General features: G+C 37.9%; 1 protein-coding gene across 3 annotated transcripts in view; it reads left to right on the top strand.

Moving 5' to 3' along the window:
• RALA (RAS like proto-oncogene A) overlaps positions 1-18,184 on the top strand; it is a 30,118-nt gene extending 11,934 nt beyond the window's left edge. For all 3 annotated transcript variants that reach the window (XM_059468104.1, XM_059468113.1, XM_059468123.1), the window contains exons 2-5: positions 7,294-7,448; positions 8,263-8,471; positions 11,865-12,039; positions 16,237-18,184. In XM_059468104.1, coding sequence (XP_059324087.1) covers positions 7,335-7,448; positions 8,263-8,471; positions 11,865-12,039; positions 16,237-16,359 — 621 coding nt within the window. In that variant the 5' untranslated portion in view covers positions 7,294-7,334 and the 3' untranslated portion in view covers positions 16,360-18,184. The remainder of the gene's footprint in view (positions 1-7,293; positions 7,449-8,262; positions 8,472-11,864; positions 12,040-16,236) is intronic.
• Positions 18,185-19,827: the final 1,643 nt, after the last annotated feature.

The following is a 19,827-nucleotide window of genomic DNA, read 5'->3' as shown; positions in this document are numbered from 1 at the left end:
CCTTTTAGTAAGAAAATGCTGAAATGATTCCTTAAAGCATAAGAAATACATATCTGTTCTCACTTCAGAAAGTGTAGTTTAGTTCATGGCCATGCCCAGAAGTTGGCACTAAGGCCCTGTAAATCCTCTGGGAGACTCTTGGAAGTCTGTGAACTTGTTTCTTGTGTTTTAGTGACTTCTTGTTGGAGAAATTGCAATTCTTCTGATGATGTCTTAGGAGTCTAAAGCTGTGGGCATGTGGGAACGAGTATTCTTTATAACACAAAGGAATTTATGGATGGATGGACCTCTGATACTGGGTGAAGAGCTCACTGGTTGACTTTTCCAGTTGAAGTGCCTGGGTATGGTTATGATTTGAAGTACTTGTGTCAAGGAGCTGGGAAATTTGGGCCTTTTGCCTGAGGAAATTTGCTTCTGCTGAGAGATAGAACTGAAGTCAGTATTCTGCCCTTGACTTTTGTTAGTTTATGTGTAGTCAGTCACCATAGTAAATTTGTTCTGTGGGTGTGGGAGGCATAAGCACCTGCTAAGGTGTGCCCTAGAAAGCTTTGGAAAGAAGGATTCTTACGAAACCTTGAATGCAATTTAGTTGCTTGTTAAACTCATGGGAAGCTTCATATCTTAATTCCTAGTTCAAAATGTTTATGTCAAAGGATTATTTTCAGGACATAGGAAAATACTTGCTGTGAAAGTTTCTAACTTGTTATGAGGCTGAGTTTCAGGAGGCTTGTTTTGTTATCTAATGAGATTACTCATTACTAAGATAGGTTGGAACATTTGGATTCCTTCTTCTCTTTCTCTAGTCTACTACTTAAAGTTTGTAGTGATTATTTACATTTGAAATACTTTTTCTACCTGAATAAAATACTGATATTACTTTGTGCAGCATTTGGATATTGTGCACTGAAAGTATAATAAAACACCATCAGACTTGATGACACAACAATAATGCTGATCTAACTTTTAAAACTTCCTTATTCTCTAGTTCTTAAAGCAGCTGGTATCGTGTTCCATCTGTGTCCTCACATATCCTATCAATCTCTGGGTCATGGGGTGTTTCTGCTGATCTGGTTTGAATGTTGTAATTGGAACCAGATGCTGGGAGGGTTAGATTCTGCTTGCCTGGAGTTGCTTCCCTCCTTTTCCAGGAATGCTTTTGCTGCAGAAATATCTGAATCATTTGTGAGGAGTCTTCCAGATATTTGGCACTTAGTATGCTAGTGCTATTTTCAAACAATGCATTCTCAAGTATACTTTTGTTCTTGTTAACCAGACTGAAACTATGGGACTCAATAAACAAGTAACTGGTTGAATTTGTGATATTTTCACAACAGGTAAGCCTGTATTGCTTCATGGTCCTTGGATGTGAAATATGTTGCCACTTTTCAAAATTCTTGTTCCTGTGCTTTTTCTTAGAAAATTGAATTTGGAATTTGTAGGTCACATAAGACAACAGAGTTTTGATACACTTCAGGAAATTACAAAACTTTGGAGAATTTTTAAACTCTCTTTAGAAAAGAATTACCATAGATTTTCACTTCAGTGTGAAATAAGGTGTGGATTGTGTTTCTAGAGGTGATAGGTACTAAGTGTAAAGTGCAGAGTTGTGCAGGCATTAATTTCTTCAAGTAAAAAAAGTTATTTGTTTAGAGCAATATGAGTTTCCACTGTAAAATTTTCTTTAATTATTCAGTAAGTAATTGATAATTTTTGCCTCTCTGGAAGTATTTGGCCAAAGCATATTAAGTAGTTCTTGATATTGTGCAGGCAGCTCACATACTGCAGTTAAATTATTCCTGTTCCTTCAAATGTATCAAGTTGTAGCTCTGTTAAACAGAGTAAAGGTGGGTGCAATAATGTATCAGCTAGCAGTTGTAATTGATGCTTATTATATAAAGCAGTCTTCAGGGAAGAAAATTACTGATCTCAAAAGTGAGTGGGTAATGAGGTTAATATGACAGACTTTCAAATCTTTATGTAATCTTCTCTTAAAGGAAAGGAAATGAACTGGGATTTAGTTTTGATGTATTAGTTTTATGTAGGCTATAAAGTTGACAATAAAAAGTTGTTTTGCAATTGATGAAAGGCACCACTATCTCTACTTATTAACTAGAAGCAACTATGCTAAGTGTGCCAGCTATCTGTAAATACAAGCTATGTTTAACCAGACCCCTTCAAACAAATGTCTGCAGCAAATCAAAGTCCTCCTGTTGAGGACAACTGCATATTCACAAGGCCTGCATTCAGCTTTATGCATAGTAGTGAAGAAGATGCCAGCTGAACTTGTGCCTGTAGTGATGTGACTTTGGTGTAATGCTTTTCTTTTCCTGGTCTGTTCTCGTTTACATTGCATTTACAAGACTCCAAGGAATTAAAATGAATGGAATAGCTTCTGGACTTCTTTTGGTCACCTTGTCTAAGACAATGAGACTGATCATACGCTCTGTTCTTTGTTAGCTTTTGGCCTCTTGGCCAGTTTTGGGTACATTTTGACAGAGGTGTAGGTATCTTGGATATGATTGTTTCTATAAATTTCTTCAGTATTTGGTGCTGGCTAAATATGGGGAATTCTGTACCCTGTGATCCACAGTGAAGGAAAGAAAGCAATCTAAATTGGGTGTCTATTGCCCTTTTTGGATGGTATGCAGCTGTTCTGTTGGCCACTTTTTTGCTCTCCTTTAGTGTATGAACCTTGGGATTATTGTACTGGGGAGGGATGTAGAGAACAAATGGAATGGATATGTAAGGAAACATGCTTTGATTGGTTTGGAGCAAGTTATTCTGTAAGAAAAAGCCAACTGAAGAATAGGACAGCTTAAGAAGAGTCATTTCAGTTGAGTGAGGGATAAAACCCATAAGGTTTTTTTGCCCATCAGTATATTTTTATCTCCATTTATTTGGCTCAAATAGTAAATAGGAGGACAAAATAAAGACTAAGAAAGAGAGACTAAGGATTCCTGCTTTTTGGGTTTTTTCTTTCCTAACTTGTATTTGCAAAAATTTCTTCCTGAAAATATTGTCCCTGGAGATCAAAACTGCTTTTTGAGCTGCTACCTGATTATCTCTCTTACTCTTCTGGAGCTGGAGGTAACCATTCTGTGTTTGAAGACTTTGTGCAGAAGTTAACACGATACTGTGTCTAAGTTGTGTTACACTATCCAGAGAGCTCCTCTGGAGGGTGGAGCTGCATGTTGTGCTTAAATCCATGGGGGACTCAAGGCAACATTGTGATTTTTGTGCAGAGGACCTGTGCTGACTGTAATGTATAAAAGTTTCCGAGAAGTATTGATACAGGTAGAAGCCAATCACTTAAAACAAGCAACAGCTTCACAACTCCAGATGGAAATTCTTTGATGATCTTAATAATGTAAAAATAACTTTAAAAGTTATTTTGCTACCTACTCTTCTTTCCTTTGATCATATTTCTAGACTGTTGGACAAGACACTGTCTTGTCCAATATCACTGATGCTAACATGAATTATAATTCCTGCTCCTGCAGTTCTTAGTTAATCGAATTGCTTGCTAGCCTGGCTCAAAAAAAAAAAATCCTAGCTCCAGTTGGAAAACTGCCATTAAATGGAGCACAGAATCATGGGTGTGTTTATCTGCAAGCAGGCAATAAAACAGCTGTAGGAGCTTTGAGAACTGCTTACTTTGAGCAGTCAGAGATTTGTTTGTTTGTGTCTTTATCTGCTCAAATATGTTGGAAAAGGGCAGCTTCCTCTGAGTTTATCTGCAGCAGAGGTGAGGACTGATCCATAGCATGGTGATTAGACAATGTCCTTGCCCTTCTGAATGAAGGCACTGCAGTACATTGCTGAGCCAGTTCAGCTTTTGCTTCTGTTCCAACTTATTGAACCACATGAAGAACTGTTGAGGAGTAAACTTTTGTATATGTTACCATCTGAATTGATGTGCTGGCATTTCCAGTGGGTGTGGTAAAAAGCTGACTTGTATAAATGGATAATGTAGCTGTTGACAACACCGCGCTTGGCTCTTTGTGAACATCTTTTTTCTGCAGGTGACGTAGGATTTGACTGTAGGATAATCCTGTGTTTATCTTCTGACCTGCAAGTAATTTTGCACTTATTAAGCAAAATTAAGCAATGCCATGGTATGCTTATGAAGGAAGTATGCTTTTTTGAGCTTCACACAGCAGGGTTCTTGCCATAGTCTCTGTCTGTTTTATCGTAATTATAAAGTAGGACAGTTCAGTAACTAGATATGACCCAAATTAATACTACTTATGAAAATAAGTCAGGCTACATAAATTACAGGCAGAAAGACTTTGCATGAAACTTCATCTCAGGTGCTTTACTGTTAAAATTGGAATCTAGGTTCTTCTTTGTTTTTCAAAGCACACTGAAACAGGTAGAATTGTGCCAATAGCTTAGAACTTATCCCTTTCAAGGTCTTTCTTCTCTCTGGCACAATATTTGCTCTGAAGCAGTCTCTTCGGATTAAATGTTGTTTGCACAGTATCATATTGTATTGTACTTGCATTGTTTGTGACTTAATTCTCTCTTTCCACATTGTCTACTACTCAAGAGACCTAAGTTTTTGCCAGCATTATATCGTTATTGGCTTGTGAAGAACTTGGGAGTAAACTGACATCCCTGAGCCGCTCTCCTACTCTGAAAGGTGGCATAGTGTTTATGACGAGCTTATCTTGAAGATTTCAAGTCTTTGGTAGTGTGAAGTTTTCCTGTTTTCAGTATCTTAATGGAATGTTGTTTACTGATAATTATTTGTCAGGATCAAATTGGAAATGGAAATGTTTTGGGTTTTTTATGGGTCAGCTGCTGCAGAGTGTACAAAAAGTGGCAACTTGTTTGTCACACTGGGACACTACTTGTTAAATTGTAAGCTGAAGTAAAATATGAATTTTCACATTGTTCAATCTACTTAAAGACTGGAGATTAATTTACAGCAAATATTACAGTGAAATATTGCTACTGTGCATTTAAATTTTTTTTCAGACTGTAATATTGTTAGCCCAAACTCACCTGAGTGAGGTCCTGCTGAGTTCATTTGGACTGGTTCCAGTATTGGAGTACTTACAGAAGTGCTTAGTAAGCTTAGAGTTGGTCACATCCAGGTGGATATTGTAATTTAACATTTGCAAACTGAGCTGTTGTCAGTCGATAGTGGAATTCAGATGAATTTTCTTTCTTACTTGTCTGGCATACATACTAAGAAGCATCATTTTCAGGATGTGTTTTTCCTTTTAAGAGAAAAGTGCACAAAGAAAAACAATGTAGTAGGTTGAAAGCGTGACTTGGAACTATTTATTTATATGTGTTCTTGTACTCCCTCTTGAGTAAAAAGAAAGAAATGGTTCTTTTTAAGCCAAAACAGAAATGCTTGCTGTTTTCAATCTCCTTTTAAAAAGAACCTTTACCATGATATTAGTTGTATTTCTCCACTATATCTCTGTACTGAGTATAGCACCTTACTTATGCTTATTTTGCTCAGATAATTTTTCCAGGGAAAATAATTTGACTGACTTTTCAGTTGCATTTTCAGAATTCTTTGACAGTAGAATGGGTAGCTGTGCCGATGTGATCTCAAAAGCTTTTTACATAGTTTGGATTTAGCTTGGTAGGCAGATAAGTCCCACTGCTTGCTAGCTCCCCCTGCCACTCATGGGAGGGGGGAGAGAATTGAAAGGGTAAAAGTAAGAAAACTTGTGGGTTGAAATAATGATAACTTAGTAAATATTTTTTAAAAAGGAAAACAAACCCAAGAAAAGTTATTAAAAGAAAATTTGCTCACTGCTAGCTGACCAACGCCCAGCAGTTCCTGAGCAATGGCAGTGCTGACAAACTTCAAACCTCTCTGACAACTTTTATTGCTGGGCTGTGGCATGGTGATATCCCTTTGGTGGTCCTCAGTAGCTCTCCTAGCTGCTTGCTCATCCCCAGCCTGCTTGTTGGCATGGCAGTATGAGAACCTTGATGGCGTGTATTTATTTTACTTAAATGAAGGATTGGCTTCATCTCGATGAAGCTTTAGTCGTGGTGCTTTTATATACCTGCATCACTGCTAACAAAGCCTTAGTGCATGGCCTCAACTAGGGTTTTTGATACAAGTTTGAAGGAAGTTGTCATGCTTCACATTCTGATTGTTTAAGCTGCACACAAGGGTAATTCATTATGCAGTAGGACGTAATTTTAGTGTGACATTATCAAATAATCATGATGGCTAAAGGTAACAAGGTAATCGTGATAAGTTACTATGCTGCGTTATTATCTGGTAGTTATATAACTGAGCCATGTGAATGTGCTGGTTTTGAGTTTTTAATTAAAATATGAAAATTACATTTGGTTTTCAATTGCTATCATAAATCTTCCTTTTATTTATATATGTAATGTAGATGTCATTGTCTCTTTTGGAGTTCAGACCTTGTTTTGACCTGAAGTCTCTGGATGAGAGTCACTGTAGAGGGACCACTGTGTTTTAAGAACTGTGCAAGCATTCACAAATACAGTTTTATTACTATTGAGATAGGTTGAGAATGAAACAAAAGTGTGGGGAAAATAGAGATCCACTAAAACTCTAGCACACATGATTTTTTTTAAAGTTTATGGAATTGCTACTTTTTGTGCTTGTGTTATTCACATTCATTAAACTATGTGAATTAGCTGTCATAGAGCCCCTTGGTGTTGGTGAGATGCAGGGATTTGTGTTCAAACAGGCAGTCACAGGACTGAGACAACTACTCCAAATTTACCAAATAATTACATATGGAGGCAAGTTGAATCTTTCCACTCTGTCTAAACTAGATTATTTTGGTTTCTGACTTAATGAAACTGGGTATTTTTAGATCTTAAGTTTGCTTGCTTTTCCTGTAAAAGTACTCTAGCTAATCCTTGCTGCAGTGTCTTAGTGCTTGCCATTTAAACTGGAAATCCTTCAAAAGTCTGTTTCCTTCCCCTCCAGCTGTCATATCATGTTTTCTTATATGGTGTTGATTCACTGAGGCTTCCTTTTTCAATTCTTATAGTAAACTATCAAGAATTCTTGACACCTACTGTACCACTACAATAAAATGCTGCATACCAAAATGCTGCTTCCAAATGGTGAAGGATTTATTTGCTTAATTAAAAAAAAAAAAAAGAGATGAGCTCAATATAACTTGTGGAATGGTTTCCAGTGAAAGAGCAGGTAGCTTTCACTAAAGCAGAACTGAAATTAAGTCATTAAATATGTGTGAATTTGAAAAAAATCAATTTTATCAGTTCATGTAGGAGAAGGAAAAGAAAACTAACGAAGAAATATTTTTCTTCTAGATTTTTCTGTTTGATACCTGTGAATTTTCTGCAATCCAAAGATGGCAGCAAATAAACCTAAAGGACAGAATTCATTGGCTTTGCACAAAGTCATCATGGTGGGAAGTGGTGGTGTAGGAAAATCTGCTTTAACACTACAGTTTATGTATGATGAGGTAAGAATCTGTCATAGAAATGATCTCAGGAGGTACCTGCTACATAGTGTTGTTTAAGTTACATTTGTAGAATTATTTTCTGAAAGGGTCTAAATGTAAGTGATGTGGTATGAAATTCAGCAGTTAAGTGTGACAAAAACATGTTTTGACATTACTGATTTACCCTCTAAAGGTGCCTGTGAAGGTAAAATTTGGCATTTTTCAGACTTCTCAGCTGTTAAAAACCTCTGTTTTATTACTGGAATATTTTTGCATTGATCACTAGACTTAGAACTTGGTTATTATAGCTCAAAGCTTCTTCACTTAGTTGAGTTGCATGACACCTGAAACAGCCAGTTTCTTCCATGTTTTTTGTGCTGGTGTTGAGCACAGGAAAGAAAATCAGTTTCTCTTTTCCTTTTTTTTTCCAGTGAATGTCATCCCTTTTTGTTAAAAGTCAGAAGCTAAGCATTCAGTGTACTTTAAAAGTAGATACTAAATTTATCTAAAGTCAAGATTACCTGATTTCATAATGGAATGCAGACAGATGTTGTGCTTGAACCAGAGGTAGTTTGGGATGTGCACACACTGATGTTTTGAAATTACCTCTACATTTCCTTGTAATGGCTGAGGAAAGCAAAAACCTAAAAAATGTTTGGGCTGATGAAGAGTCTGCTTTAACTATGAGTTGCTTGAGTACTTCACAGGGCCTAAATGCACAATGCTTAGTTATTAGTTACAGTTCTCATTTCATGTTTGCTATATCCAGATGCACAAACAGAAGCAAGTTTCTTATACAGGCATGATTTTACATCATGAAGGGTTTTTTTTCTAGTTTGTTGAAGACTATGAGCCCACCAAGGCAGATAGCTACAGGAAAAAGGTTGTTCTGGATGGGGAAGAAGTCCAAATTGATATATTGGATACAGCAGGGCAGGAGGACTATGCTGCAATTAGAGACAACTACTTCCGAAGTGGAGAAGGTTTTCTTTGCGTCTTCTCTATTACAGAGCTGGAATCCTTTGCAGCAACTGCAGACTTCAGGTAAGTTACAAGGCAAGATAATCATTCTAATTACACTGAGATGATTGAAAGTGGGGTTTTTTTGTGTGTTTTGTAATTTCCTTTTAGTGGTCCAGACTGGATTGCAGCTCTTACTGTTGTCACATAATGTTTTGAACAGATGCCTAGTCAAGCCTTTGCTATCTGTAGAACTTTAGATGTCTTAGCTGCTGTGTTTTGGAATACCAGAAAGGCTATTGCCACAGAACAGACACACAGCAACATTCAGAAGATAGCTGCCTCACCATGGTCTCAACCACAGACTGCATCATATTAAAACTCTTATGATAGTTATAGAATATTATACAGGTAGGACTATATTGCAGGTGTTTAATTTCAGTTGAGAGAGAAAACATTTAAATAACTCATTACTGTATTTTATAAAAGACAAAAGATAATAGAAAAGAGTTTTACCAGTTCCAAGTGTAGTGAAATGGGAAATATTTGAAATGGGAAATATTTGAAATAAAATTAAGGAAACAAATATAAAAGTGAGTTATCTGCATCCCATTGGAATTAGTCTTCTTGGAGATGCTCTCACAGTTCAACTTAATTAGCATTAAGCAGCAGCATATGTTTAATATTTAAGGGAGGAGGAAGAGGTATGGAGAGGGGAGAAAGTAAATTTTTCATCTTCTGGTGTTTTTAATTTATTTGCGTTTCTATATATCTGTATTTCTATATTTTGAGAGAGCCAAGAGGAGGTCTGTTTTGTTTGCAGGCTTATGCTGAGTACTGTCAGTCATGGAGGACAGTTTAGTACAGTTCAGTTCCCCTAGAGTGCAAAATAACATATTCAACTGTGTTTAAAATCATGCCAATGCTTCAAAGTATATAATCTTTGGCCTTAGAAAATGACAATACTGCAATGACAATAGTTTTAAATACTTGAAAACTTGTTTGTTAAAATTTGGGCTTGCTTTCAGTAGAATTGTTCTGGCTCTCATAATGTGCGTTTTTTTTAAAGTTCTCAATTGCAAACTGGTGCATCATTAATTAGGTATTTCTTGTCTAGTCTTCAGAACGGGCTCAAAGGACAATATGAATATCATAATCTGACTTGCTGTTAGGTTAACTTTTTACATTTTTGTAAAAATGTCAAAGTTTGTTTGGCATCTGTGGTGGTCTATCCCAGGTACCCACCAAAGCCCCTCTGTATCTTCCATGCTCAGCTGGACAGGGAAGAGAAAATACAATGAAAGGCTGATGAGTTTAGGACAGGAAGAGTTCAGTTACTGATTGCCATCACAGGTGAAACAGACACCACTTGGGGAAAGGAATTGAATTTATTGCCAATCAAAATCAGGGCAGAAGAATGAGAAGCAAAACTAGCCTTAAAAATGCCTTCCACTCCACCCCTCCCTCTTTGCTGGGCTCTATCTTCTCCTTCCCAGTGGTGCAGAGAGACAGGAAATGGAGGTTACAATCAGTTCATCACACATTGTTCCTGCTGTTGCATCTTGCTCAGGGAGAGGAGTCCTCTTGCTCCAGTGGGGAGTCTCTCCCATGGGAGACAATTCTCCATCAACTTTTCCACTGTGAGTCCTTCCCACAAGCTGCAGCTCACTAACTACTCTAGCATGGGTCGTTTTCTATGGGCTGCAGTACTTCAGGAACAGACTGCTCCAGTATAGGTTCCCCACAATTCCTACCAGTAAACCTACTTTAGCATGGATCCCTCTCTCCAGGGGCCCACAGATCCTTGCCAGGAGCATACCCCAGCATGAGTGTCCTCCATGGACTGCAGAGGAATCCCACGTCTGATGCCTGGAGCACTTCCTCCCCCTTCTCACTGAGCTTAGTATCTGTGTAGTTGTTCCTCTCATATATTCTCACTCCTTTCCTCTCTGAGTACAATTGTACCTGTGCAGTATTACTTTTAAATAAGTTATTACAGAGGTGTTACCATTGGCTTGGCCTTAGCTGGCAGTGGGTCTCTCCCAGAGCCAGCTGGCATTGGCTCTGCCAGTAATGGACATTGGGGAAGCTTCTGGCAGCTTCTCATGGAAGCCATGTCTATAGACCCACCACTAACAAAACCTTGTCACACTAACCCAGTATAGCATTGCCTGGGTAACTAGTGTTGCAAGGACTAATTTTTACCAGAAATCTTATTTACATAGGTACTGCCATGATGCACTGAGTTTTTATCTGGTCACCTTCCTGATCCCCTGGCTATTCAAACTACTTTTGGATAGCTGCAGACTGTTAAAACATTTGCACTGGTATTTGTGTGGAAGAGGAGAAATGCTGCTTTTTAATTATACCCCATACTAAATGGGGTGTCACAGTCTGCCTCAAGTGCCCAGTTTTAGAAAAAAATTATGGACTATCTGCAGTTTCTGAGCTCTGTCAGTAGGCTTCCTGCACAAGACTGCGTGCTATTCAGAGCTTTTTGTAATGTGGGCATCCTGCTGTGTACCAAATCAATATTGATTACTTAACTGTCTTCAACTTCTCTCCCTTCAACTTTAAATTTGGTCTCACCTCAGCCACCAAAGATATTTATTTCTCTGTGCTTTTTACAGTCTTTCAGGAATTGCTCTATGATAAAGGGGCTACATTTCACAACTAACTTTATACTCCTTTTTTCATAGACAAAATACAGAATGCTCTTCTTTTGAGACAACTCTTCTTCCTGGTAGTATTAATGCATTTTCAATTAGAAGAAAACTTTCATTATTTTTTTAAGTGTTGAAGACTTGAGTACCAAACTATTTGTGGTATTGAGTTTTATTTATAGTTTTAAACCTGTCATCTTAGCAGTTAAAACAGTAGCAGGGTCTGTCCTTAAAAATCTGATGTATATACAGCTTGTGTCTGCACACAGGTATGTGTACAGACATACCTGTATATATTTAAATGAAGATCTCTGGAGAAATTGAATATAATTGACTTGAGAAAGATTCCTGAAAGGAAGAGATTTTTTCTTGATGTGCTATGGACCATTTCATCAGCTTTAAAATGGCACATTATGTTAGGAAAGAATCAGCTGTTAATCTGAAGCTTGGATAGCTTAAAAATGACCATCAAAAACAGTAATGTAATGGTAGATGCTCACAAATAACACTGTTCATGGCAAATAATTATTAATATAAATTATCACCTAAACCAGTCCTGTTCTATTTTTTTCATTTTTTACTGACTCAGCTGCTTCCTTCCTCAAGAACTAGCTGTCTGTCTCTGTCTTCATTCTGTAAAATGTCATAATGAGGTTTAAGACTTTCCTGTTATATAAACTACATAATAGGAATAAGTGGCTTGTCACTGTAAGATATGAAAGTGTTTAGTCTGAGTTTTTCTTTATGTGTTCTAAGAATGGTACTCTATGCAAAGCTTAATTTTCTTTTCTTTTTTTTTTTCCTTCTTCTCCAGGGAGCAAATCTTAAGAGTAAAAGAAGATGAGAATGTTCCTTTTTTGCTAGTTGGTAATAAATCAGATTTGGAAGATAAAAGGCAAGTTTCTGTAGAGGAAGCAAAAAACAGAGCTGATCAGTGGAATGTTAATTATGTGGAGACTTCTGCAAAAACACGAGCTAATGTTGACAAGGTAATAACTGGCCTCTTAAACAATCTGTTCATCAGTTTTTATTTTATCCCTCTTTTTCATGGATCATACTCTTTATGTTCTTAATTTTAGCAATAATTTTGTGGAATTTTAATCAAATACTTTTCTTCCTTAGCTTGCCAGGAGTGCATGACTAGGTGACTCCTTGTAGAATAGTGAAAATGTTAGGCATAACACATTTATCCCATTCTAAACTGCAAGTAATCATTATTATCCAAGACACAAAAGTCCTTATAAAATTTTCTTGGGTCAGCTCTTTCATACTGCATTTTCTGTAACTAGAGGAGAGTCTGCTTCTGAACAGTGAAGAATACTTCCTGATCCTCATTATAAAAGCAAATAAGGGGGAGGGATCTGAGCCTTCCCCTACCCTCATTTAACCATCTGCCTCTTTGTATGTTGTTTTGATGAAGACTGGATGAACCCAAAAAGCTATGAAAAGCCTAAAAATGCCTCATGAGTTTTCAGAGATAAAACCTGGTTCAGAACCTCATAAGAATATTTTTCTCCGAGGGGAAAAAAATCCTGCTTAGTTGCAAGTGCTTCAGCAAGAATGCAAGGTCTTGCAATTCAGAATAACTGTCAGCCTTGCAGACTGTAAGAGTCACAGTTGTGTGGCAAAAGAAATAAGTAGGTTTAATGCAATGTGCCAGCCTTTCAGAGCTGTTGACAAAGCTGATCCCCCCTTGAATCACAGGTTTGTGCTGGAAGGAACCTTAAAGATCATCCAGTTCCAACTGCCCTGCCATGGGCAGGGACACCAACCATTTGTTCGAGTTACTCAAGGCCCCATCCAACCAGGCCTTGAACAATTCTAGAGTTAGGGCATCCACAACTTCTCTGGGCAACCCTTTCCAGTGCCTCACTGCCCTCACAGTAAAGAAGTTTTTTACAATTAATCATTTAAATCTCTCCCCTTTTAGTTCAAAATTGCTCCCACAAGGGTCTTAGCACAAGTTGCCCACATAAAAAGATGCTTTCTGTCTTTTTTTATACACCTTCTTAAAGAACTGAAAGGCTGCAGTAAGGTCTCCCTGGAGCATTCTCTTCTTCAGTATGAACAACACCAGCTTTCTTAGCTTGTCTTCATAGCAGAGCTGCTGCAGCCCACTGAGCATCTTTGTGGCCTCCTCTGGACCCACTCCAAGAGATTTATGTTTTTTCTTGTGCTGAGGACCCCAGACCTGGGCACTGCACTGCAGGTGGGGTCTCATGAGAGAGTAGAAGGGGACAATCACCTATCTTGACCTGTTGCAAGTCCTCTTTTACTGCAGCCCAGGATATCACTGGCCTGCTGGGCTGTGAGTGCACATTGCCAGGTCATGACCAGCTTTTTATCCATGAAAAGCCCACAAGTCCTTGTCTATAGGGCTGCTCTCAACAAGTTCATCTCCCAGTCTGTACTGATGTCTGAGTTTGCCCTGATCCAGATGTGCATCTTGCATTTGGTGAAAAATTCTCTAATGTAAATCCATATATATGAGCTGTCAATTGCAGCAGGAGAGCTGTAATGCAAATTCTCTTTTGCAGTAACTGTTGGTTGTGTCCTGTCAGTTATCTTACTGAAGAAACTGATTTTGCAGTACTATAGTGATTTACCCTACAGTACAGCAAAGAGTTCTTAATTAAGTACAGCAGAACTCATCCTCATTTTTGAATAAAGCCCTAATTTTTTTGTTGTTTTAAAAACTAACACATCTTTTAGTTTTGGTATATAATTGCAGTTAACAGCCATCTATTACAGTTGTAAAAATCCAGTTCTTGAAATCCACTTCATTATTGTTTAGCAGCTGGGGAAAAAAGTGCATATAACATATTTTTTCAGTAGCTCTTGGATCAATAGCCTTTACATATACATGGAGCTGATGGCATAATGGATCCAGATTAGCATGTGTCATATAGATTTGTGGTTTGGCAGGCCATAAATGAGACCTTGTTGGCACCAGTGAATACTGTGTATTCTTAGTTGCTTGAAGCATATGAAGTTTTGGAGTTTGCTACACAGGTTTGGGGTTACTTTTGTAATCTGGTCTTTCTGAATTCCAGAATAGTGATTTTACTCACTTGAAAAAACACAGCCAGCCTCCACTCATTTTGGCAAAGGTGACCCACTAAACATTTTCTCAGAAGGTTATGTATCCCAGACAGCTAAATACTGTTGTACAGTTATCAGTACTTAAGCAAGCTGACAGTTGCATCTTGCTATTAGCGCAGACTTAAATACAAGCAACTTAGTGCCCATTTAAAAATCTAAAGGCAATCTCATTTCTTGATGGAAATGTTTAGTTCCATTGATTTTCTTTAGATTTGATGTGATGAAGGTTGATTCTTTTCCTGCAGTGTAATAAAAATCTACTGAGCTCTGTAGAGGAGCTTTTCAGTCCATGTTTCACAGAAATGGATCAAATCCCTTGACATAGATGTATTGCTTAGTTCAAATTTCAAAGTATCACAGAATAATCTGAGTTGGAAGGAACCCACAAGGATCATTGAGTCCAACTCTTGGACGAATGACCCATATAGGGATCAAGCCCATGACCTTGGTCTTATTGACATCATGCTCTGACCAACTGAGTTCATCTCAGGGCTGAAAATGGAAGCCTAGAGCACTTGGTATTTCCAGGTAGTCTCCCATTCAAGTACTAGCCAGGCCTGATCCTGCACAGCTTCCAAGGCAGATGAGATTCAGCATTCTCAGGCTGATAGGGTATCTAAAGGCTCTCTCCTGAGAGAAAAGTTTCTGAATTGCTCAGCTGATTTCCTACAGTAAAATTATGAAGATGTATACATACTGTTTGCTGTAACCTTCTGTAAATCAAGTCAAGATCTGCTGTTGAAATTAGTAAAGTAGCTTTAAGTAGTCCAATCATAAAGATTTAACTGTCTGTCAGTAGAATCTCTCTTACCTGAATCAGTGGTGTATCTCCAACTTTGTCCTAAACCATTTGATGAAAGTGCAATGTGGTAGCTGCAGCTGAGATTCTGATGTAAGAAATTGTATTGGTATTACCAATATTTCCGGACAGGACGTGCCTTGCCTTGCCTGGCCCCATTGGGTGAACCAAATAGTGGTAACTGTGGTGTTTCACCCCAGAGACACTTTTGGCTAGCTGTAGGTTGCAGCTGGGTGCATGGAGACAAGTCCAGGCATGCCGGGGCTCCGGTGGCGGCGGGATGGAGCTTCCTCTCAGGTTTCCCTCTGCTGGAGAAGCTTTAAGGGCGGTAGTGAAGGAAAGGAAGGTTTTGATCCAGAGCTTTTATTCTGGCCCACAGGCCTCTGAACCCAGCAACTCCTCCAACCAAACTCCCAATGTGGTTGCTCACCCTTTTAACCAGGGGAGGGGAGGAGGGAAGGGATAGGAAGCCCACCAACCAGGTACAGGAGAGGAGGTCTCAAGGGACAAAGGACATCTGGATGGCCCAATGCTCCCCCAGGGGTAGAGGGCATCTTTTGAATCTGCCCAATCACTCTAGACCTTCTGGAACTCCAGGATTGACAGACAGTGCTCGACAGGGGTCAGGGTGGGGAAAGGAGAAGTGATGGACACACCTGGGAGGGAATCTTCAGGGGAGAAACTGGGATTCTGGGCTAAACCATGAAATCACACTGCAACAAAATTGTTTATGTAGCTGTATGTTTGAAGACTGCTTTAAAGGAAATGCTGGGTTTGTTTTTTTTCTCTAGTCACTTTGTGCTTAAACTTGCATTATGGAACATACCATACAACATACGTGCATTTCAGTCTATGCTACTTCTCCATTAATAAGTTTCTAAAATTGGATGTTGCACTTTTCAGCCTTTGCAGCTCATGACTTAAAATATTCAAAAGGTAAACTGATTTCCTTAAGTTTCTTCAGTAATATGTACATACAATGTCTGCAAATCTTGGCTGGTGATGAGACCCTTCTTTCAATTTGTGTTTAAAATTGCCTGAAGAATTCATAAGCGAATATCAGAAGACAAGGGAACATTATGGTGCTGTGAAACAAGCAGGATTGCATCATATCAACTTGACCTTCAAAACCTGTGACAGATTTTTTGAATTAATATTTGTTTGGTCAACCTGATTGCATGTAATTGATTCTATTCACAACAACTGAAGTGGATATCAATGATAGCTTAAATTAACGCATGTCTGTCATTTGTTTTTGCATTTATCATTTTATATCTTTTTTCAGGTGTTTTTTGATTTAATGAGAGAAATTAGAGCCAGAAAAATGGAAGACAGCAAAGAAAAGAACGGGAAGAAGAAAAGAAAAAGCCTAGCTAAGAGAATCAGAGAAAGATGTTGCATTTTATAATCAAAAGCTTGGATTCCTTTCCTACCCTGACCATACTAATAAAAACCATAATTTATAAGCATGCCATTGAAGGCTGAAGTGACTGAAATTACCCTAACATGTTGGAAAATGTAATGTACCACTAAAAGCATGATTTGGAGTGGCACTGAAAGTCAAATTCACTGAAAAAAAATTATGTGGCTTCAAGAGAAGCAAAGTTCAGTCCATTTCATATTTGCCTACCTACTCACATTTCTTCTGAATGTAGTGTTTCATAGGTAGTCTTTTCTTTAATAGTGAACAAGAGGGGCAAAGTATTACTTTGTGGGTTCTTATAAAGCATACTTTTTTATCACTGGTATTTGTCAATTCATCTTGTCTTTTGTTGCCTTGAAAATTACAATTGTGAACATGATACCTAACAAAGCAGTGTGCAGCTGTTTTGCCATGGAGTTATGCAAATTAAAAAAGAATAATGTATATGTGAACAGCTATGTTGAGGAAAACTATATGTGGTTCTGCATTACCTGATTAACTTAGAAGAGCGATGTAATCTTTTACATGAAACATTTGAATATGCCTTAATTTTAAAACCCAAACATAGCAGGTTGCTTAATCAAGGGTGTATTTTCAACTCTGTTGCATGGAGACTGTCCCTATGCATCAGTGCGAGACTGCCCTCTCTGTGGAGCGCAGTTACTTGGATGATTTCACTCACTAGCTGTCTGCTAGCAGTGTTTGTTCTTTAAATGTGTGCCATACTCTGGTAATGTGAATAATACAGAGCATATTCTATCATCTGTAACTTGGTAGACAATATGGTATCTTAAAACTAAAAGGTCAGAATACACATAAGACTGAAGTCATAGGCCTATGGCACATAAAAGCCTGGAATTGTTGTTTAAAATTTAACATGCTGGTACCTTGAAACTTCCCTTTTGCACATAGATTTTTGTCTAGATGTTCCTTGGGTTTTAACTCCCTGGAATTGGGTGGAGTGGGGCTGATCTAGTAGCGCTTATATGTTTTGAGTTAAGATGTTGTCTGGGAAATTCTGGTTAATTTCTTTTATGTTCCTAATACTTAGCTATTGGAACATGGTGTGCTATGCTGAAGCTCTTTGCAGGTTTTGTACTGTTTAGTCTATGTTGATTTTCAAATGGGGAAACAGTGTAGCTACTTTTTCTACTTAATGTTGATATCAAACAATCAAATGTGCTTTGCAATACAGAAACCTTTAACATGCACATCCAAAATCCCCAAACAAAACATACTGCCTCAGTTGCTTCAGAACAAGAAGAATACTAGCACATGGTCAGTGTGCTACATCTTAACTAAAAATATACCAGAATGTTTGAGGGTTTTGGACTCCTCTGGGATGAGACAGCCTAGATCAATTCCACAAACTGTTATACTTTTTATACATGTATAAGCCTATAACTGACAGTTTAAAATGTGCTCAAGAAAACTAGGTAACAAATATTTAACTTTAATGCTAACAGATGTTTTAGGGACTCAAGTCTTAGGAGTTACATTTGTCATGTTCAATATTTATCAGTAGGAATTTTGTATGTGCATTTAGTAGACTGCCAAGTGCAGAATAAAAGTTACTCATGTAACTGGCAAATATAAGCCAGTCTTCATCTTACTGTGTACTCATTTGGGTCTATCTAGCCAGGGAGTCTAACCACTAACATTGTGACTTTGCTTTGGAACCTGTATACTGGGAACTGAGGTGTTATGAAGCCACTGGACACACAAAACTTGTCTTGGCTGATGCCTTATCCTGTCCTTTTATTTGCTATTTGAGCCATTGAAAGATGAATAAACTTCCATTTTTCTAAAATACTTGTGCAGTGTTAATTGATAACTGTATTACTCATAAACATTGCTACATCTAATGCCAATTGTCAAGCAGTTAAACCTAAGTACTCTAGAATACTGGTTTATGTGCATGAAGAAGATTGTACATTAAACCAAATTAGCCTGGTAAAAAGCCACTTTTTAAAAACTATGTATGTGCTGCCTTCTATCCATAGGTAATTTGCTTAGATGCTACAAGACTACCTGAAAATGGGCAACAAACTGAGGTAAGCTTGTTCCAAAATTACTTTTCTAATAGAATGGAAAGTGAGATTTAAAAAAATAACAAACAACAACAGCAACAACTAAAAACTCCGAACAAACAAAACCCTAAATAAAAAAAAGGGACAACCTACATAACTTTTAATAAAATAAAAATGCTTCTAAGTAATTTTCTTTTGGCATTCTCAAGGAGAAGCGAAGTGAGCTTCCTCAACCTGCAGGGAATACAGCTTGCATCATGTATTACAGGATTTGGGTATATCTTGAGAGGGTCATCCAAAGTGAATGTTAAATTTGCATCATAGGAGGAGTGTTTTGTTTAGCCTACTTGAGTGACTGAAATTCCTAGGTCTAGCTGCTCTGAGTGCTTCTGTGCCTGAGGGCACTTTTTATCCCCTATTTCTTCAAGAAGCTGAAGACACTCTCTTCGCTGGCAAGATCAAAGCTTTCCATGGTAGTTCCCTCCAAGTTAGCCTAATGCTGGCAGTACTGCTGCTCACTTTTGTGAAATGCAATGTTTGGTAAATCTGCAGAGAGAGAGAGATGCCTTCATTTGTAAAAAGCTATAAAGTTGAGTCTTCTGTTATGTATGAAATCAATGCTGAATTTTTATGCTAACTTTATTTTATTCTGTAGCTTTTCATAGCTTTAGAAACGCAATTGACTTTCAAAAATGTTGGCCAAGAAATCTGTGGTGTATTTGGTAATTTCTGTAGCCTCCCACTGACTATACAGTAGCTTAACAATAGCGGTGTCTAGCAGTTTTCTTTGACTGTTTTGCAGTAGCATGAGGGTGTGCAGGCAGTCCCATTCATAGAGACCTTGTTAACATCACAGTAGCCTGCAGAATGATGTTACCATGATATTTTCTGAAAAATCCCTTTGCCAGGATTTCTTCTTCTGGGAAGCTTCAGCTTCTCCATGTTGTGCTGCTCTGGAATGTGGCCTGGAGATTGTTTATCCAAACATGTGAATTGTTTTTAATTAATGACCAATCACCATCAGCTGTGTCAGACTCTGAGGAGTCAGTCACGAGCTTTCTTTATCATTCTTGTTATGCCTTCTGATGTATCCTCTCTCTTTATTTAGTATAGTTTTAGTAGAGCATTCTTTTAATATCATATCATAATAAATCAGCCTTCTAAAAACATTGAGTCAAATTCTCATCTCTCCCCTCCCCTGGGAACCCTCACAAACACCACAATATGACCCTACTGGCAATTCCAGAGGTAACCATAATGCAATAAAATACAATTCATATCTGAGACTTGTGCTCACTGTAGTTGTGTAATAGATAAAATCTTTTTATCTATTTATATGTGAAATGGGCTTGCTGAAAATCCTGGGCTCCGTTTTGGGACACCAAGTTTTTAGTGCCCCTATGAAACTACAGAATCAGATTAT

The sequence above is a fragment of the Ammospiza nelsoni genome, chromosome 1 (genome assembly GCF_027579445.1).
Source record: "Ammospiza nelsoni isolate bAmmNel1 chromosome 1, bAmmNel1.pri, whole genome shotgun sequence".
Taxonomy (NCBI): Eukaryota; Metazoa; Chordata; class Aves; order Passeriformes; family Passerellidae; genus Ammospiza; species Ammospiza nelsoni.
This window is presented reverse-complemented; position numbering and strand designations above follow the sequence as displayed.